Below are 22,435 nucleotides of genomic sequence, written 5' to 3' on the forward strand. Positions count from 1 at the left end.
ACTTCATTGTAGAAAAGCCACTGATGTTCTGCTACAGTCAAAACAACCTTGACAAAAACTGAGTCTGATTAACTTCTCAAAGTGAGCTCCACATTCCCTCTTATTACCAGTCCGGTCTCATATTAAATGCAGTGTACAACCCAGTTGAGAAGCGCTCCTGAAGTTTGTGTCTCTGTATAAAGTGCATAGTCTCTAGCTGTCACCATCTACGAGATAACCTGTACTTCTTCCTAATTTTATGACCAAAATTTGACATTAAGAAATGACACAATGACATGGAACTTGGTATTATACCTTGTGAATAGCTGCCACATGAAACTATGCAGGTGTAATTTGCTTTTTCAAACTGAAAAAAAAAATGCTTACAAAAGTTAATGATAGGATATTTGTTCACCATGTCCCATACGAAGATTTAACATCAGAAAATAAAATCACAAAGTTGTCACAGTGGTATCACCAAGAGACACTGGACAAAAAATATCCCCTCTGTTCTGCAATACTGGATGGTGCCCTGTGCTAACTATCCACGTGGTTTTACCTCTGCTCAGATCAAGACTAATAAATTACAGCCTTTGTTAAGTCTCTGCTTTCAACCACCTCTTCCAGTCAAATCCATATCCCATTTACTTGAAGAGCTAAGGCTTGCAAAGCACACAAGTTATTTATTATAAGCAGCAGCACCCTTTTGAATACCTCCCTTTTTGCTTTTGCCACTGTATTTTAGCACCAGTCTACAAGTTAATATCTGTATCTACCTGCCTCTGGGGGGGACCCGTATAGTAAATGGTACAAATCTGAAAGCTGAAAATCATAACTGAACTGGGGGTGAAAAACTTGGACAGATCTCCTTCTCTTATTATCTTGGGCATATCACTGTACATGTTTCTTCAAATATAATGGATACCCAGACAGTTACACTACTTGTTTTTTTCTAAAACAACTCAAGAAAATGAGATGGTGCATTTATGCTGCTTTCTGTATAATGTTATTTTTATTTTCAGGTAGCTACATTAAACCACGTGATCTACCTGGGGAGAATTTTGCCTGAAATCACTTCAAGCAGCAGCTTAATTTCAGCTGCTGAACTATCACATGTCCTTCATTCATCCTCCTAGGGAAATGAAAGGGAAACCATTTCCTTTGCAGGACTGGAGCCCTGCTTTGTTTTTCTTGATGTTGGATTTATATTCGTAGCTGATCATCAATGAATCTTTGGCTGCTGAACAACAACAGCTCCTCTGTCTGCCATCAGCAAGGGCATGAAAGGGAAATGACACACAGACACACACACATACAAAAAAAAATAAAAAAAGGGGAAAAAAATCTCTGTTGGATCCAAGCCTCAATTTATACACTGTGAAGCAATCTCTCTGCAAGCTGGCTTTTCATCTGGGCTGTTTTTGTGGCATCGCAGTGTGGCAAAAATGCATGGGATGCTTTGCTTATGCCCTGCTCCTGCCTGCTCACGCCCTCCTCTCCGAAGGCGGTTTACATGTGGCAACACCTGTGTTATCTTAGAAATACTTTAGCCAAGAATAACCCTGCACACAGCAGCAGACTATTTACACCTGACTGCTGAGAACAGAAGGGCACGTAGCCTGGCCGAGTGGTTTTGGGTTGGCACAAAGAATTTTTGCTCTAAAGCAAAGGAGTCAAGGCAGTGGCTGTGGAAAGGTGGGATGTACCAGTAATTCAGCTCAGCAAAAAGTGCAGATGGAGGCTTGAGAGGTGCAGCCAGCTGGAGGAATGCAACGGACAAGGCAGAGGTCAAAGTGTACGAAATGTGTCAGGGGAGGTCAGGGACCCTGCATCACATGGGACCTGCATGCAGTGCAATGGACACACCACCTTTAGGTGAGGAATGCCTGCTCCCATGCCAATCGGAGGCTTGCAGCAGCTTTTAATGAGCATTTCTGAATACTTCTCCTCCTCACCCTATTGCTCCCTGTCCCACGCCAAGCAAACCAGAACAGAACTTGCACAACTCAGTTAACTTGGAGCTGGCTTAAACCTTCCCAGATGGCTTGCTCTGGGGCTGCGCCTCAGTTTGCAACACCTCTTCCCATGGATTCAAAAGCCACGAGGACTCAAAATGTATTTTCCAACAGCTGGATCAGCTAGAAAAATCCACCACAATTACTAACAGAAAAAACAAACAACAAACAAACAACAAACCACCTTTGCACATCTCTTACAGATGCCTACTGCACAACAAGGGTCTAAGTACAATATTATATAGAAAGGAATAAATAAACCAAAGATGGGCAATGTGAGAGACTGTTCCCCCTATGTGAAGGGAGTGGTGGACCAGGATGCATTTTGTGTGGTGTTATTGTACGGCAATTTGGCCTTGAAGCCCCAGAGCTGCATAATGAAATGGCACCTCACTTGAGCAGTGTGATGCAGGGTAGCTCAGAAATGGGCTTTCTGTGCAGGAGCAGGGTTTACACTGTTTGGGCATCTGTTGCTGTGCCTATGTTTGCAAAACTTACTTCTCGTAGAGAAGTGAACTGGCTCTGTTTCTGAGCCTGGCCCTTCTCTAGCAATTCCTGATTTGCAGAGCATCCATACACTGAGGGAAAACACCTCCCACCACAAACCCAACACAAAGGGTTTGGTGGTGTATACCACTTTCAGGTGTACAACTAAAGCTTTCCAAGGGGCTGCTCTAACTTGCATGTGAGGCATTCCAGCTCCTGCAGCAGCTCGGGACCCAGAGCAAGGCCGAAGGAAGCAGCAGGCCGCTCACACAGGACACAGCTCCGATGCACCAGCCAGGTCTTGCCATAAAGCTCCTCAGAGCGACTGTACATCAACCTCTCACTTCCCAGGAGGAGTCTACTTCAACCTCAGCTTCAAAAGAGACAGAATTTGACAGAATATGGAGCCATACACCTGGGTAAACAGTTTAATCCCAAGTGCTGTTGAGGTTTCTGCCTGCCCAGTCTGACACGGTCTAGTCTGCAAACTCTGCAAAATCATCCGATCTCGCTGGCTCGCATAGGCAAAGCCAAGGGCTGAAGACCAGAGCCTCAGGCTGAAGAGCCAGACCTTCCAGATTAGCTCCCACAACCCCCAAAGAGTTGTTTAATTATGATAAATTATAAACATTTTCTATGTATTAATAGCGGTTTTTAAAAATAACCCTGTAATTTATATTAAAATGCTGTACAGCCCAGACAGGTTTAAGATTCCTATAATTTATATAAATCAGTGGCTACACTCTCACAAATCACCAATTTCCACTGAAATACTGCTGATTTACACTGATATAAATGAGCAGAGTGAAGTTTATGGTTGTCTTCTTCCCTATATATGCAATGGATAGCACTCTGCCACCAAATTACACAGGGGTGAGCCTGAGCTTTACAGATAACTTGTGATATCACCATCCCACAGCTTGCAAACTGGTGCAAGTGAAATTAAATTAATCTGGCCAAATACATATTCTCTGGTCCTGAATATCTAGTTCTGCTTGTGACGAGAATAATTTTTGTTCAGGAATCCTTAAGGTACATCAGAGATATGCTGCTCTCAGGAAAGGGAGCAGAATGAAATTAAATTCTGTAACATATATATAGTCTCATATGCAAAGACCAAGCAGCCCATTCTCATATTTAGACTTGATGTTAAACACTGGAAATGACAAAACGGACACTATCCAAAACCTTCAAAACAGCAGAAAACAGCAGACTACTCTATTGATTCTGTGTTTGAGTAACTGCAGGACTTTACAGGCAGTAATGCAAAGGCAGATTTTAGTCTTGGCTTAAAGCACTGAGGCACATATATATATTAAAAAAAAAAAAAAAAGCATGGAACTGTCATTTAGAAAAATACTGAAACAAGCAAATATCCAGACTGAACTAGCTAATCTGTACAACTGTACATGGAAACAGCTCGACTGCTCCCTGAGGAATCGTCTTTGTGACAAAGGCTCATGCTAAACCCCTGTAGGATGGAGATACTCAATCCTTTTAAAAATATTCCATTACGTTAAAATAAAGCCGCTTGTGGTGCTCTTGGCATGGAGATGACAATGAAGTGCCCAGCTACCTCTCTTTGCCACCCCACCTGCTTCCCAACAGGCAGTGCATTCATGCAGCACGGCCGCTCTGCAGCGGAACATTCTGAATCCCCATCAGAATGGGGAGCATTGTCTCGAGGATTTACACCAAGCTACTCTTCTTTTCCATTAAGGCTAAATTGCAGTCATGTGTACAAAGATGGAAAAGCAATTACCTTCCGAAAGGCAATTAAAGAATCCTTAATTTCCCTGTAAAAAAAGCTACCAGGGAGTAACTTTTTTATCTCTGTAATAAAACCACCCCTATGTATATACATGCAATCAAGTAATAGTCTATGGTCTGCATACATACATTACTCTACCACATGAGATGAAGAAGGTAGTTTCAAAGTTTCTTCTTCATCCCCTACAGAACAGGAACGTCTTGAACCAGAGCCCCAGCCCTCAGAAATAGCCGGGGGGCTTACGTCTCGACAAGGGGCTGCCGTCAGCATCACCTTCATGACGTGTGGAGCCTTTCCTGAGACCTTCACCCAAAACCTCCCGGCCGGCCCCAGAGCCCGACCTTTCTCCTCACCTTCAGTCAGCTGCTGGCAGGGAAATAGCAGAGGAGATCTGACCAGGACACAGCACCTTCGTATGTTAGATCAGTATTATGTGTGTGTCCAGACATGACTTTGGAGGCGGGGGAGCAGTCTTCACTTGGTGTTGTTATTCCAAAAATCCCAGTCGGCGCCTCAGAACAAGATGAGCTCACTCGGTCGAGTGCAACCCCGCCGATGCCACGGCTGTCGTCAGCGCAGTCACACTCAGTGGCTGGAAGGTCGCTTCCCTCCATGACTGACTAAAAGGAGTCACAAAAGCTTTCAGCATAAACTAGGGCAATACCATTTTCCTGTCTGTATTGGTTTTGTACCTGAAAGGCTTGTGCACTAGAAAATTGAATCACTTTCACCAAATTGATAAGCTTAAAAACAAAAAAAGACACTTTCTTTAACGTGCGGAAATTGGGACTTACAGACGCACATTTATACGTAATCGTTGGCTTTCAGGATAACAAAATATGTCATTTTTACACAAAGCCAGGCAGATACTCCTCATCATGTCTGCATCCACAGTACTGCAGTGGGCAAAGGTATGCCAGGGTTGGGGCGCAAAGGAGCAGGCTGTGGTGAGGGACACAGAAAACTCAAGACAAGCTTCAGCAAAAGACATAGAGCAAGTAAAGTTTCATCTCCCAAATAAACAGCACTTCTTTGACAGCTCTCTCAATTAATTTTTTCCTCCCAATCCTGTCTTGTTTCTGATTCTCTCGCTTGGCTGCCGCCTAGCACACATCACTGATTTATTAGTCAGTGTTCAGTCACGATTTAGGGTCCCATCCAGTCACCATCTGACCTACTGCCACTCAGTGGTTTATATCTGTTAATGTTTGCGTTGAAAACAGTGTAACTGTGGGATTACTAATGGCACCCTTTTAATGTTACTTGCTTTTCCACACGTATTTTTTTTCCCTTAATTTTGTGACTAAAATGCAGCCGGCAACCTCCTTGCATTTGCGGACTTTTGAAAATTTCACGACTTCACTCCCAAATACAAAAACCCACACAGCAGTCAGGCTGTCCTTCCAAGGCGAGGAGGACAAAAAGTCCCCCCGGCCCCACGGCTCTCCTTTGAGGGCCGAGCACTGCGCTAGCCCACACACCCACGCCTCATGCGTCCCAGGAAGATCATTTCCCAGCAGACATTTGCGGACGTGTTACTAATGATCCAGCTGCTAATTTAGCATCTGCTCGGGTTCTCGGGTTACCGGCGGGTGCCTCCCCACCCCGCCACCCTGCTCTGAATGGGTAGTACTCACGCACGGCTTCGCCTCGAAAACACGGTGGTATATTTAGAAACAGCCAGCCACTTCACGCGATAAGGTGGCGGCACACTTCGCTTTAAGTAGGTAAATAAAACTCAGTCAAAAGTAATAAAAAGCAGACTTTCCAAGAAAAAAAAAATAAATCTTCCTGATCTGGGCATTTCAGAAAGATGTGAAGGAGGAAAAAAACCTTTGTATATTGCAACTTAGTCTAGGGAAAAAACATTTCTTTCTCCCTCCCCTTTCTCTAAAAGGCAACTTGCTGCAGTTTATCTGAAGTAGAATTTCTTCACTATGAAATTAAAACATGCAGGATATGTCATGTATATTTGCTGTAGAAAGTGAAAACTCCCCTGTTACCACAAGTACATTTTTGTTAGAATTGGATATTAAAAAAAATATTAAGATATTAAAAATTACTTTAAGCTTCGTTGGAGAGTGAAACTGCCACCAGAAAAGCTCTGAGCTTCCACTTTAGACTAAGTTAGTTTTGCCGATAAAAAAGTCCCTGCTTTTTGTATGTAAGGCATCTTTATTTCTGCCTAGAACTGAACTTCATGGCTTGAATAATGTTTTTACAAGGCTACACAGCACTCACTTTTTGATTAAGTTTTAAGGTGGGGTGAAAAAAATGAATGTACTGTAGTACTAAACCACTGTAACTATTTACTGAATATCTACATACAAATTTAGCCACTTTGCGACAAAAAAAAATTAACACAATTAAGTAGTAAATGCTATTTTAAAAGGAAAAAAAATACTATAAAAAATAAGCGCATTACCATCTACTCAGTTCTCTCATTTAAATTGAAATACTAGTCCATTATAATACATTTATTTACGCAAACTATAATAGTGACAGCACGTTATTAATTACAGGCTGATTTAAACACTGAGGCATACTCAGACATAATAAATGAGCTGATGCCAATACTTAGATCTGTAACCAGAGGTGATATGGCTTGTTATCAATTTTATGTCATTGAAAAGGCGCGTAGCAGAATACACCCGGGTTGTTTAAGCTTGAAAAGAGCTGGGAGCAGATTATGTGAGAACACATTTTTCTCCGTTTTTCCTGCAGCACATGAACCCCGGCTAGATAAGATCAGCACAGAGAACTAAAAGATGTCAGGATAAAGGAGAAGAAGTGGCTTAAGGAACAGGATTCATGCAGCAGTGCACTTCTAGACCCTTCCCACCTCACCACGTGCCCCGCAGTGTCCTTACAGCATCTGCAGATTTGGGACTCCCAGCCCCACAACAGCAGTGAGGGCACCATTTGGGTCACCAGTGCAGCAGCCAGCGGCCAGCTAGAAGACAAGCAGGGATGGTGGGGGCTCCTTCCAGCTCTTGGAAATCCCAGCCCTCAAGCAGCAATAACTCAATCCTGGGTGCAAGTTCAAGGATGAAGCTCGCCTTTCATGCCACAAAACTAGAAACTTGCAAGAGTTTAAAAAAAGGCTAGAAAGGATAAACTTCACTATTAAGAGGCAGTTACTTTTTTTTTATTTTTATTCCTCAAATGTTTTCTTCAAGTTTCTTCTCTATTTATTCTGAGCCTCCAGGGATGTACTTCCAGACGACATGAATAAAACCACAAACACCAGAACACCACCACTGCTGAAACCTGAAGGCACCACTGCCCTACCCAAGATATTGACCATGCAGAAATCTACAAGACTTGTAGACTCCTGTATGTGCAAGTAACATGAACTTCACCAAGGAACACTATAGGAACACAAGGAACACTATAGCTTGCATGGTCTGTCAGACTATCATCCTCAGAAATTCCTCCAGGACTCGACACTTGCCAGATGTAAACTGACCCCAGTCCAATTCTGGAGGGAGCAGCACAGCTGTACGATACTGGGAAATGCTGGCTCCAGAAGTAAGGTCCTGCACTGTAACATTTATTTTCAATATTACGCAACACGCATTACCCAAAGTTTAATCTTCCCTCTGCAACTCCGTGTGAAATGCAAACACAATTAACTCAAGAGATAAGCGCAACTTTCAAAGAATCCCAAAATAGTTACACGTTTGCTTTTAAATGTCCAGAGAGCCTACCAAACCATGAGGATCAAAGAACACACTTCTAAGAGCAGTAAACCAGCTCAGTGCCATGCACGCATTTGTTCTACCCCTTAGCACTAAAGCTGGAGACGATTTGCATGCAGTGATTAGAGCTGTGCATGAAGTACCTACATATCCTCATCCTTCCTCACACCTCTCCAAAGCAGCTACCCTTATACTACTTACCAGCACCAAGCAAAGCAGTCCACGACGAAAAATCATCCGCTTCCAAAACAGGTCCCCTGTGGATCTCCCTATGCCTGTATAATTTTATTAGGAAGAACTGAGGCATTTTCTGCCTGGTACAAATCACAGACACTTTGGAAGTCACAAAAGGAACATGAAGTCTCCAGTTCACTCAGAACCCTGAGTTTTATACAGACATTTTACCTGGCTGCTGGAAAATAAGAAAAATACTATTTTTACTCCCTTAGCTGCATCAGAGTAGTATGGTTGATTACCATTACACTTTACTGGTTCTCTTTCTACTACAGGGTGGTGATATCCTCGGTAAAAGTAAGAAGCAGCACAGAACACTAAGCAAAGTCTCTCTAGATAATTTTAATCTTTTAACCTTAAATAATGCTTGGCAAAGGCAATTTGATGCAGGAAAAACCCTGTTGCTGATTTGGGGTTTTGTCTATATAAATAATGTTTATGAAAGATTTATAGATATTTGAATACTGCTGCACACGTACAGCCAGGTGCTAAACAGAGCACGAGGGGTTTGTTTGCAATCTGAGCTTGCACATTATGTTTTTCCAAGTAACTCTGCCTACCCCTTCCTGGCCAAGCTGGGGACAGAAATTCAGCCCCCATGCTAGCGACATGTTCGCTCCCATCTGCTCGGATAAAGACACAGCACAAGAGCGAGCTAGATCATTGCTCCGAGATTAATCAGAAGGCTGAAATACCACAGATAGCCTCCAAAAGAGCAGCAACAGCGTGTCTTGCCCCTTTGGAAGTTATTTGGGTCATTCACTTTGCAGGGCTTGTCTGCGGCAGAGGCTGGCACACCCGGGCTGCCTAACCATGGAGCGCTCTGCCCCCGTCGTGGCACACTGTGGGGTATTATTCACACGCGGCACTGAAGCCCTGCACGCAGAGACTGTTTACATGAACGCAGCTCCACGCATTTCTTATGCTGCATGGAGTTGTTTATCCTACAATCAAAAAGGTAGGTGGGAATTTACATTTTAAAAGATTGACTGAAAACTGTTCATATATGCATCGCTTTTAAAGCAAAGTTAATTTGCACACACACACACAAAAAACAGTGCTATAAAATTATTTCCAGGCAAATTAAGCTAAGCTGGAAAATACAGGTACTTCAGACTTGCAGTTTTCCTATCAGTTCAATACTCCACTGAATTAAAAAAATAATCAGAAATTATTCTCAGGTAGCAAATTAGTAATATAAATAATTGGCAATGCACTGCAAGCAATATTTCTTTCCAAGTAACTCCTTATGAAAATGAAGCTGCATGGGGAATTTACGGTGCTTTTCATGGCAAGAAACCCGAGGTATCTGTATAAACAGGTTTTATACTTCAGGCAGTTTTATATTTGTAAAATACTTTCCAGTAGACCTAGATCTCATTTTTAATAGGAGAAAGTATCGTATTTAACCACTTGAATGCAAAGAGATTTCATTCCAAAATAACTATGGCTAATTTGAGCGTACACAATAATAAACGGTAAACAATGATATAGATGAGCAGCAGTCTTAAACGCAGCTGGCGCAATGTCATGACAAGTTGTGGGCTTTTTAAAAAAAATAAAAAAATATGAACGCTGCCTGGTCCTGTGAGAAGAACAATAGTGAGAACGGGAACAACTGACCTCTTTATCCTCAGCCAGGACGAGCAACCTGTCCTTAGTGTGGAACAGGTCCTTAGCTGTAAAATACCACTGGAAGCATGGTGCTGCGAAGCTTACTATCATGTAAATAAAGAGCATCCATGGGTGGAGGAGAATATAGGGGAATATAGGCACCTAACTCACCTATCTCCACATACGTGGACTTCTGTAAGGAGGTACCTCATTTATGCTAGTTCAGCAGAAAATACCAGCCAGATCCCCATTAAAGAGATGAGGGCAGTAAGCACCCACAGCCACCCCACAGTGCACACAAGTGGCCCCGTGCTGGTCGCTCTCCCACACCTTTGGCCCTGCAGCAGATGCTGTGATTTCATCCTCAAAATGGGCACAAGTGAGCCCGGTAAGTGAAGCAGAGCAAAACTGAACGTGTCCTTCACATGGGCCCTTCACACCTAAGCTGAGCTCTGAGACAATGGAAGTGTGGATGTGCCCACCCCCCTCCAAGCTCAGCGGGTCCCACCAACTCAAGCTGCTCCAGAGCAGCTGACCAAAGCCCCATTTCCAATACCGCATTAATTAATTAATTCCAATTAACCCATACTGCTGCTGTGCAGGGCTTCCTGGCAAGTGCATGCAGACTCACCGTCTCTGTCCCAACACAGCCCAAGAAACCACAGGAACAGACAGAATCTGCCCAGCCCCTTTTACTCATTTTGTACTATATTATACTGGCAGTCTTTAAAAGAACAAAAAAATATATTTAAAAATAATTAAAACCAAACATAAAACCAAAACAAACAAGCCCCTGGTTTGTCTTCCATAAGGAAAATAAACCTTTAAAAAAGTTGAAAGAAATAATATAGCGGAGGGATGGGAGGCAGACCCTGCTTCTTGATCCTTGCATTGAGTGCTAAACCACTGAGATGCTGTTTATTAACTGCAAAACAGAACTACTAAAATCAAAATAAAATAACAGCTTTAATTTCATCCACTGATATATCACTATTTCTAGAATTCACAATTGGTCTTCTTCAGAAAGAGGAATTCTTAAACAAAGGTATAATACAGTTTCCTTAGAAGAGTAACTTTTTCCTGATACCAGTGAGATTGAACACTGGCCAAATACTAGCTGCAGAATAACTAACTGCATTTTCAAGATGGTATTCTCTTGTTTCTCACAAATCCAAGCAAGAGATGGAAGAAATTAGTTAACTGTATTAACTGCTTAAAAGTTAAGAAGAAAGGCAACTTCACTTTCATCATGAAACTGTTTAATCACCAGCATATAGTTCCAGGACTGTCTCTTCCTAGATAGCTTGTACCATCTGTGTAAGACTGTCTGCAAAACTTGAATTGAGGAGAGAAAATAAATCAACTCAACTTTTTATTTAAAAGTGAAGTGTAAGTTTTTATCCTCCTTAGTACACAGTAATTTGTAAAATCCACAAATCTCTTAATTTAACTTAAATTACTCTTCTGTAATTACCCACGTAAAAGGATAATTGTCTTTTTCCTTTCTTCTACACTTTGGGTTTGGTGCTGGACCCTTTATCCATCACATGTGGATGCAGTGGTGTTTGTCTCGCAACAGAAAAGCCAGGTTTGGTGAGGAGAAAGTAACGTTGCATTAATACCCATTCAGGAGTAACAGACTTGATGTGAAGACAGGATGCAACTGACTAATTTAAGTGCAGAAGTAAAGATATATTCTAGTCTTAAAATAAAGTTTCAGTTTAAGGCTGTGTTAAATTCTCGGGTGACGTCGATGCAAACCCTGGTTTCTTCCCCTGGGACTCACAGCCCAATTTGGGAGGACAGGCACCTCCTCTGGCTGCAGACAGGGCTCCCTCCAGACACACAGGGACAGGAACTGGTCCCGGTTTGTCTCCCTCTAGGCAAAGAGCTACCCAGGGAACCAGAGTGTAAGGCAGACCTTAAGCAGCAGTAAAACAACAGCAAGAAGTCCGTGTGCCTCAAAAAGCAGATTATGAACACCTGGCAGCAGATCCTAACTTCTGCATGCTGTGCTGCTCCGCGTTGCTGGTAGGCGACCAGTGACTCCCCACCTCAGCACAGGCAGGGAAACAGAGGTAATTAAAAGTGAGCAAAATAAATAATTTCCTTAATTACAACACCTGCAGTTTAGCAACATGATCTGACCTAGCTGTAATCGTATGTAATGAGTTCGTAGAAACAGACTTGGGAAGGTGTCACCGTACCAAGATTTTAATCGTGCCAGGAGGCAATGCGTGGTATCCTTCCCAAGGAGAAAGCCCAATATCGCCGAGGCTCCTCAGCACGGCCCGGCACGTTGGTCAGAGCGACTGGGAGCAGCGTGACCAGCCCAGAGCAGAAAAACCGTGCTGATCCTGAAACATGAGATGTACCTCCAGGGAAACCAGGAGTCACTTCTTCGGTATCCTTGAAAGTGTAGGCTTGGTACTAAGAGAAGCTACTCAAAAAAAAAAAAAAAAAAAACAAAAAAAAACAATAATAATAAAAAGGTGGAATCTGGAGTCAGACCAAGGTATTCCCTCACCACCATACAGAACCCTCAGAAATGCAGAAGAGGATATAAAAGAAGTGCACACAAGAAAAGAGAAAACAGTCTTCCCTTCAAATTTGGCTGAAACTGCGTATCGATTCAGAGAGAAAACCAGAATGGAAAATACTCGTCCTCTGTGCAGTATGAGCAGACATGCCGTCCTCGGTGTATTTATCTAGGAGGTATTTTTGCTGTATATGCAAGATATTCACCTCAAACAAAAGAAAAAGGAAAGAGAAAAATAGAAAGAAAAGCCACCTAAGTGCAGAAGTAAGCACAAAAACGAGTAACTGTTATATTGCAAAACAACCTGGAGTTTTATGCATCATTTTGGAACCTGTCAAAGCAGGAAAAAAATGCTTAATATAACCCAAAAAACTCTACAGAACCTACACAGAAAATGAAATAAAGATGAGTACTTTAAAGGGTGCTGAACAGAATTTGCTGTTTTCTCTTTATATACACCTCCACAGCTCCCAACAGACCTCAGGGGTGAGCACAGGGACATTCCCGCTGTGGTATGTGTAGGGCAGGCAGAAAGAAATGTGCTTTTCAAGCAAAAGCCACATAGACAACATAAAATGGAGCTCTATTTTGCAGCTGTCCTCTTGTTTGTCAGCTTTGACTGAGCTGTTCCCGCGTTTGGTGGGTCTTCCAAAGACAGCGGCCTGAAGACCTTGGCACAGCCTGGAGGACAAGCTCCTCCTGGTGTCATCACTGCCCCATCTCTTAACACCAGCAAGTAGGGAGGAGAAACCCAGCAGCCTCACCCCAAAACAACCAGCTGCCTCTGAGAGAAGCCTTCAGAGGGAAGAGGGCTAGCAGGCTACCAGAAACAAAAGACTTAGGAGATGGGGACAAATGATCGTCAACGGAGTGCTCATATTTAGGAATTTTGTTGGTCCCTACTGTAACTAAGCCGTCATCTTCAAGGAAACTCGCTATCAGACAACCAGATGTACCTACTGTAAAGATAAGTAATTAAAAAGCTGCAATATAAAAAGATTTAATATCATCTCACTATAGATGGTGGTAGCACATGGATTTACTAAAAAAATGCCTGAAAATTCAGGAAGCACCTCACTGACCATCAGTGTTACCCATATTAAATCTCTACGTATTTGTGAGGTTTTAAAAAAAAAATGGCATTAACCACCAATTACAGAAAACTAAGGGAGTTCCACCCTGCTGGCTCAACTTTGCCATAAGGTCTCAGGAACAGTTGATAAGCTCAGTGTGCATATATATAAATAAAACCTGATACATAGCAATGGAAAACAGGTATGGCAAACAGGGAACAGTTCTGCTCATTAGCTGTTCTTACTAAAAACACGAAGGAACACTTATCTGATTAAGCACTTCTCAATTGGTACTTGCTGTTGAACCTTGCAATATGGCTATATTTAGAAAACTGATAACAACAAATTTGATTTTCCTGCTCAAGCTCCATGCCAGTGGTGCATCTGGCAAGCTCCATGCCAGACTTTGCATCTTGTCTGTTCATTTTATAGGGTATGGGAAGTTTTACTGTTAGCACCCCAAAACCAGCATAGCTCAGAAAGACTATTTTCTTTTAGCCTCGGTGTCATTGCTAGAGCTTGCTATGGAACAGCTTTAGGAATATAATGAGGCTTACATTTATTTGGCTTCTTGTTCAAATGAATGCGGACTTTCGGGTGGTCCTAGTAATTTTGTGTGGCAAAAGTTAATGCTGACTTAATCCTCCACCCGTCCTACACACAGCAGGTCTACATATGTGGTTTTGTGTTAGTAAGTTCCCAAACAAGCTGGCTGCTGATTACTGAGGTGAGCGACTCTCCATCACACCTTACCAAGCCATGACACTTTATACACACCGCAGTAGCACAGAGAAACTCACTGACCACCCTTCTAACTTGCACACAGCTTAATCACCTTTAATAAAAATAGACACTGGGGAATTCAGAATATCACCCCAAAATGCAGTCTGTCTACTTCACCTCTGGTGAGTATCTTGCACCCAGCCTACACCAAGCTCCTACTTCATTCGCTTGTTTCCTACCTGCTTCAATGCTGCTCACTGCCTCAAAAAGAAAAAGAAAAAGGAAAAAAGAAAAATAAAAAAGAAAGTTTATCAGTGTTGTACCATTTTTTGAGCATCACAGAAAGCTCTGTGACTCAAGTGCCATCACTGACACCATTACAGGCAACTGCCAACTCTTCCCATGCAATACATTGCAAAGCACACACAAAATGCAGCTGAACACTCAAATACCAGGTTGTATTTACAGGATCAGAAATGAGATTTTTTTTTTATTATTTTTATTTTTTGTCCAAAAGACCCTCTCAATCTGTAAACTATACCAAGAACACAGGAACATCAAGAGAAAGACCATTTTGGATCTGCTTTTTTGCCACATCTCCCAATTCAACTGCTGCTCTGCACAAATGCCCGGCGTCCTGTGCAGCTCATTAGCTGGGGGCATAACGAACCCGCAAGGGCAGCCTTCCTTGCGCAAAGGTGCTAAAAGTGGGCATCAGGCACCACGTGTGCCAGCCACCTTGGCACTGCCCCACCGTGCAACCTCTGTGAGTCACTCCTTGGCACGAGCAAAGTCCCTTGCTCATCGCTGGCATTGTAATGCTGAAACTATGACAACAATACACTATTCCCAGGATCACTCATTTTACGATAAGCAGCCTGGCTCATGGGGCAGCTAGCAGTGCCGTGGCGCAATCGGTTAGCGCGTTCGGCTGTTAACCGAAACGTTGGTGGTATAGTGGTGAGCATAGCTGCCTTCCAAGCAGTTGACCCGGGTTCGTTTCCCGGCCAACGCAAAAGGGGTATTCCAGAAATATTCAATATCTTGGAGAGCTATTGTGACAAGCTCAGGGGATAAGAGGGTGGTGAAGGAGGAAGGCAGAGTGACCCAGGAGGATACAGGGGTGGTGAAGGAGAAAGGGAGAGTAAGCAAGTAAGGAAAAATATCCTCCCCTTTCCCCTCCACAGATTGACTCCATAATGGAAAAAAACAATAGGTATAATTGCTAATAGTTTCCAAGATACAGTTTCCAAAGTACAGAGTCGACGATGTTACTGAATACAAATAACAAGTTAGAGTCATGACCACATATTTCATCGTCTCATAAGCCATTGCTACAACACACAGCACCATAATGATCTGAAACCAGGGCCCGGAGAGAATAAACAACACGACAGAGAGCAAATACGGAAAATAATGTACTATAATACTCAATTTGGAAAACAGGCGCAGCAGAGTTGAGATTAAAGCAATCAGCATTATGACAAGTGACTATTAAGCAGGTCTAATCCTTACACCAATTTTAGTTTAACACACTCTGATCAGATCTGCCGTTATCTCAACCTTTCGGGCCCCACGTTGGGCGCCAAAAAGGCTGTCGTGGTTTAACCCGGCCGGCAGCTAAACACCACGCAGCCGTTCGCTCACCCTCCCCCCTCCCTCTCTGGGACGGGGGAGAGAAATGGAAAGTGAAGCCCGTGAGTTGAGATAAAGACAGTTTAATAAGACAGGAAAATAATAATAACAAAATAATAATAAAATAATAACAATAATAATACAATGGTGATAATAGGAAAGTAATAATAGTATGTACAAACAAGTGATGCACAATGCAATTGCTCACCACTCGCTGACCGATGCCCAGCCTAACCCCGAGCAGTCCGGCCCCCTCCCCCCGGCTAGCCACCCCTATATATTGTTTAGCATGACGTCAGATGGTATGGAATACCCCTTTGGCTAGTTTGGGTCACCTGTCCTGGGTCTGTCCCCTCCCAGCTCTTACTGCACCCCCAGCCTGCCCGCTGGCAGGACAGAGCAAAAGGCTGAGATGTCCTTGGCTTAGTATAAGCACTGCTCTGCAACAATTAAAGCATCGGGGTGTTATCAGCACTCTTCTCATCCCAAGCCAAAACACAGCATTCCACCAGCTACTAGGAAGAAAATTAATTCTGTGCTAACTGAAACCAGGACACTCTGGAAACACCCTACACATTAAGAGGATTTAGCATGTGCTGTAATATCCACTATCTGGAAATGCAGCTACTTTTTAAGATCCTTCAGTCACAAATTTTGATGGAAACATGGATCTTAAGTCTTCTTCCACTCCCAGCTCGTAATGCAGGAGCTGGCTTAAGCCACTCAGGAAGAATAAATTTCTATAGACCCCTCAGTCTCTTAGAAGAAGTATTAAAGTGTGAAAGCTGTCAGTTTTCATGGAAATCACAATGCCAGAGCACCACAAAAAAGCTGCAGTATACAGACCATAGTTGTTGCCAGAAAATCAAGTGTTTGCTGATGCTGAGAGAGTAGCTAAAAGCTGAGCACAGGGGAACACTTGTTCACGCTCTGAATTGTGATTCAGGAGAAGCGAGTTGCTTCCCCAGCTCTGCCACAGGCCTCCTGGCAGCTTTCTGAGCAAGCCACGTAAACGTGGCCACACTTTTGCCTGTATAAAATGGAGTCTCCCAGGTGTATTTCCTTACCCCTGAAGAATACTGTTAGGAAGCCTCCATAATGCTTGTAAGATAATTCAAGTCTGTGACAACGGGAGTCTAAATAAGTATTTAAAGCACAATAGATGTTTAAGAATATGTACGTTTATTCAAGAAAAGTCTCATTCCTTCAAAGGTAACAAAAATATTTTTTCCTGGTCATAATCACAGTTGTACTCTGATCTGAATCACTCTGCAAAAAGCAATACCACTTCACCAACAGGACTGACTACACACAAAGCAGCCATATATTTACCAAAGTGACTTCCAAATCAATATTTAAGAAGTTGGTTTTTTTCCTTAATGGCTAGCATCAGCTAAAACTGCACATATGGGAATGCTCTAACTTGTAATCAGCCCCCCCTCTCCCTGACTTTAGCTACTGCAGCATCCTGGATATCCACCGAACTTGGTGCAGCTTGCCCAGACAGGGCGGTAGGCAAAGTCTATCCCATCAAAATGTAGTGCTACCCCCTGCTGAGCAAGGACGTGCTTTTATACAGGCAAGCAATTTGACCAAGATGTAAGGTTATAGGAGCAAAAGCTGACAAAAAAAAAAAATGAAGTTAGAATTACAGGAAGAAAACACGAGGAGCAAATGAGAAAGGAGACAGCAGGAAATAGGAGTTTCAATTTCATCCACAGTGGCAGAAGCAGCATAAAAAAGCAAGATGAAAAAATATGGAGGATACCTATGGAAAAGAAAATAATGAGACAATTAGGAGACTGGGAGAGTGAGAACAAATCCTGAATATTCTGGGCAGCCCAGAAATGGCAGGGACTTCAAGAAGCCATCTATTTCATCCCTCTGCTCTGGTATGAGGCTAACAGACTTAGAAAGGGAAAAAATGAGGAAGGATAGGAGAAATGGGAAACTGGGATTCAGAAAGAACAGCTGTAAGGACTGAACTGCACTGCATTTACCTCTCCCTTTTGCTTATTGTTACAATTAGCTTGCTTATCTTCAGCAATCCTGAGACATTAGTCATAACTGAAAATACATGTGTTTGCAGTATATCAGGTCAATAGTCATGTTCATACAGAGGTGCAAAATACCGTAAAACCCACCCTATTTCATTTCACATAATAGCAAGCATAATTCTTCTGGTACTGACACCTGAGGGTTTCTGCTTTGTTGTTGTTGTTGTTGTTCTGTTTTTTATGTGACATATCTCTGCTGACATGAAAAGAAATAATTTGGATCTCAGCTACATGTGAGAGGAGGACAGGGCTAACACCAGTGCGAAAAACGTATGTGCCCATACTAAATGCCATCTCAAGTCTGCAACAGCAGCATACGTACAAACCAGGACACAACAGGAAGGATAACACCAAAAAACACGTGTCAGACTTTCATCTGGCCAAGGCAGGAATTATCAAAACACTCTGATACTCCACATTTTTAATTGTGATCATGTACCGTTGCTGTACAGCACTCCGCACATTTCACACAAATCTCTCATAAATACAACGCAGGTGAATTATGAAAATTGCCCAGTTTTCCAATTTAAATGTTAATTACACCATTTTCTCTATATAACTTAAATCTTGTAACACCGGGCACGCCGCATAAGATCTGTTATGATGACATTCACACAGACATTCTGAGGACAGCAGCGCTCTCCAGGCTTTTCCAACACAATGTTTATAAATAATATGCTAAACATATGTGTAATGGTTTTGGTTTTTGTTTGTTTAAAAGCTGGGTGTGGAATTTCACAAGGTAACCTGCTTAACTATGTGGAGTAGATACAGAATAAAAGGGAAAGGTTTCAACAAGCTGAGGTGTGTGACCTATGCTTCTTACCCATGGGTTTCATTTCTGAGAAATGAAACGTCACTAACGTTTCACAGCCTTTATCTGTCTTACCCGGTCACTTCAATCCAGCAGATAAATCACTCCAAAGCAGGTGTGCTTGCATGTGCCTGTGTTTGTGCTAAGACCCTGTGAGACAGGGAAGGAAGCCGAAGCACAAACAGTAAAAGTCCAACTCAAAGAAAGTGCTCGTGTATCTTGTTTCTTGCAGGGACTTTTCCCACCCTTGCTGAAGACTACAGAGGCCACTTGAGGAATGAACTGTGGGCTTCAGCTGGAGATAAAGATGCTTGCACTCGCAGCAGACGATGCTCTGCTCTTTGCACAAACTGATCCTGCAAGTGCTCATTTAGGCTCAAATCTTTTATACTGCTTATGACCAATGTATGTCAGTTTTGCCATGCTACTGTCAATAAAATCACCAACCAGCTGTTCAAGAGACCCGGACAGAGAGGCCTATCTCTGCTCTCCCTACTGAAATCAGCACAGATGCAGGCACCAAGGCAGTAGGTTTTAAACATGTGCGTTTCTCTCTTCCAGCACCCATTGAGTGACTACAGAAGAAATAATTCCTATTTCTGGTGCTACTACTTGTCTTGAATACCCCTTCATAACCTAAAATAAATGTTAATTAATTAAAGCATTACAAACCCGATCAAGCTTTATAAAACTTGTGCCTAGAAATTACTACTAATAAAATTCTTGATACTGAAGTCCACAATTATTCTTAAAACTGAGAAATGGGAAAAGCTCTTCAGTAACAACACAAACTGCATTTTTTTCATTTTGCCATTGAAGACCAAATAAAAGTCCATGAAAACCAAAGAACAGTATCCTTCTTTTAAATGTGCAATTCTCAAGCAGCTGTGCCACGAAATACATGCAGTCGACTCATCTGTGTAAGGCATACAGCAGAGCTTCTTCACTCTTTACCAAATTATACATTAAATTAGTTCACCATTGAACAAGTGGAACTCTTAACATTGCTGTTAATGATTTACATAATGACAAAACAGCTCCGCCTAAATTTTGTGAAAAATTGTAAACTTGAGGTCATTTTAACCTCTTGCTTTCGTAACTGCCAGCTAACCCAGTCAACGAGCTGGGAATTTATACAGCGTTTCTTCTGCCACAACAGGAGTACTTCTGCCACAGTCATGTTAAAATCACACTCCTGGACAAGTTCTACAGATGTAGGTGACATCTGGATTCATATGGGAAGCAAGGCGGACAGATGAAGCTGTCCTCATTGCATTTTCCTGGTCCCAGCTGATTTCCCAATGGAAAGCGAAAATCCTTATTAGGGACCAAACATCCACTGGTTCCTGTACAGCTGCTAGAAGTTCAAGGAATTACCAAGATGTCAGTGAAACCCACAGGCACATCCAGGCTGAGATTTTCCAGTTCCCAAAAAAAGACAGGAGTATTTCCACACGTACATGAATTCAGGCAAAGCGGACGGGCAGTCCCTGTCAGCGTGCATCACAGCTTTGCCACCCGCACGCCGCTATGCAATATGCGAAGCATATCTTAACCTGAAGATTAAATTCTGCTCCTTGAGCTGCTGGGAACAATCTGACTAAAGTTAGTGCAGTTCTTGTAACTTCTGGCCAGCTGTGTGATACCAGAGTCTGGGCATGTAATAACCTCACTTTCACAGCGATGAAGATACCAGGGGCTTTATCCAAAACGCCCCCCAGACCTCAGTGCTAACCTAGTCAATCATTTTAATGAAACTTTGGATACCTAGCAAACAGGACAAAATTTTAATCAGCCCTGTATCTAGAGGAGTGCTGGATATTTGTCAAAGCACACACATAAAGTAGTATCTCTACTCTGTCAGGATTTTAGGCAACAGCCACCCTGCTACATCAACTCTAACATCAGAGGGGAGAGGGGAGGCACATTATGCTTACGGTTTTTCATAAAAGGTTAGCTGAAGGGATCATAGTTAAGGGTCACCATCAAACAGACCTGTCTTCTAACAGGAATTAAGCATTTATTTACAAAAACAAAACAAAACAAAGCCCCGGCGAGCTCCCACAGGTGTCAGAAGCCCAGCACAGGGGCAGCTTCACCACCGCCACACCGGCACCGGCATCTCCGCACCCGCTCCCCCAGCTCCCATGCCCGCGGTGCATGCTACAGGGCACAAAAACCGAGGAAATTAAACCCAACGCGGCTCCTCGGGCGCCCTGACAGGCACTTGGGGGCCGCTTTCTGCTGAGGGGGGCGGACGGCTCGGGCACCTGCCGGCCGGCTGGCGGGGCGGCCATGCCGGGACGGGGCAGGAGCGGGGGGTCGCGGCGGTGCCTTACCCGCTCGGAGGCTTGCCGGCCGCGGGGCGGACCAGGGTCTCCATGGCTGCTCAGCAAGGGTCTGGACACGGGCCCGGCGGCGAGGAGAGGGAAGAGAGGGCAGCGCTGAGACGCGGCTCCCCCCCCACACACACACCGACACTCCGCCACCGCCCCCGGTCCGCCCGCTCCGCGGCGGGCGGCGCTCCCCGGCCGGGCGCTGACAGCTCCGCCGGGCACCTCCTACCTGCGGGACGGGACGGGACGGGACGGGACACAGAGGGACGGAGCGGGGACGGCCGTGTCGCTGCCCACCCAGCGGGGGCGGAGGCAGAGCCGGGCCGTTTCCATGAGACTGCCCGCGGCAAACACAAACACGGCGGCCGGCACCCAGGGCACGGCCACGGCCACGGCCCGCCGCCCCCGCACCAGGAGGGGAGGAGGAGGAGGAGGAGGATCCCCGGGGATGTGTCGGAGCCGCGATGTGCCCTGATTTGGGCACCCCGGCCTCTCCAGCCTCACATCAGCCTCGTGCAAATCCTGCCCCTCAGAAAGCTCCTCGCCCAGCGCTGTGTCCATAGGAAACGCTGTAGGCGTCTCTGGCCTCAGCAGCCAGAGTTTCTTCCTCAGCGAGCAAGATTTGGCGACTCTGTGCCAGAAGCTGCACGCCAGTGATGGCTCTGCTATCCGCGAACTATTAAATATTTGGAAAAGTTCAGACACTGGATTAATTCGCCAGTCACAGAAAGGAAAAGTATGCCTTCATCTTTCCTGTACTACGTGGGTGGAAGATGACCATAAACCCCCACCTTTGTCTTCAACCCATGCTCCTGCATTGTAATCACAGCACCTGTTTATGTGCATGGGTTTGTGAAGGGTAGGTCCTGCCTAACTAACCTGATTTCCTTTTATGATAAGATCACCCGTATGGTGGACCAAGGGAAACCAGCTGATGTGATTTTTTTGGACTTCAGCAAGGCTTTTGACACGGTTTCCCATAGGATCCTACTGGACAAAATGTCCAGCATACAGCTAAATAAAAACATCATACGATGGGTGAGCAATTGGCTAACGGGCAGGGCCCAAAGGGTTATGGTGAATGGGGCTGCATCAGGCTGGCGGGCGGTCACTAGTGGGGTCCCTCAAGGCTCCATTTTAGGGCCGGTACTTTTCAATATTTTTATAAACGATCTGGATGTAGGAATAGAAGGTATTTTGAGCAAGTTTGCTGATGACACCAAACTTGGAGGAGTTGTGGACTCGAATGAGGGTGGAAAGGCCTTGCAGAGGGATCTGGATAGGTTGGAGAGCTGGGCGATCGCCAACCGCATGAAGTTCAATAAGAGCAAATGCCGGGTCCTGCACCTGGGATGGGGAAACCCTGGCTGCACGTACAGACTGGGCGATGAGACGCTGGAGAGCAGCCTAGAAGAGAGGGATCTGGGGGTCGTGGTAGACAACAAGTTGAATATGAGC

General features: G+C 44.0%; 1 protein-coding gene and 1 non-coding gene across 11 annotated transcripts in view; one reads left to right on the forward strand and one right to left on the reverse strand.

Annotated features, from left to right (window-relative positions):
• The window catches only part of COBL (cordon-bleu WH2 repeat protein), a 154,696-nt gene extending 132,995 nt beyond the window's left edge, over positions 1-21,701 (reverse strand). For 5 of the 10 annotated variants that reach the window (XM_068671095.1, XM_068671093.1, XM_068671094.1 and 2 more), the window contains exon 1: positions 21,207-21,553. In XM_068671095.1, the coding sequence (XP_068527196.1) occupies positions 21,207-21,538 (332 nt within the window). In that variant the 5' untranslated portion in view covers positions 21,539-21,553. The other 5 variants (XM_068671105.1, XM_068671098.1, XM_068671099.1 and 2 more) reach the window with 5 other exon arrangements.
• TRNAG-UCC (transfer RNA glycine (anticodon UCC)) lies at positions 15,079-15,150 on the forward strand. Its single transcript has one exon. It is a non-coding gene; the product is annotated as a tRNA-Gly (tRNA).
• Positions 21,702-22,435: the final 734 nt, after the last annotated feature.

The sequence above is a fragment of the Anas acuta genome, chromosome 2, assembly GCF_963932015.1.
Source record: "Anas acuta chromosome 2, bAnaAcu1.1, whole genome shotgun sequence".
NCBI lineage: Eukaryota > Metazoa > Chordata > Aves > Anseriformes > Anatidae > Anas > Anas acuta.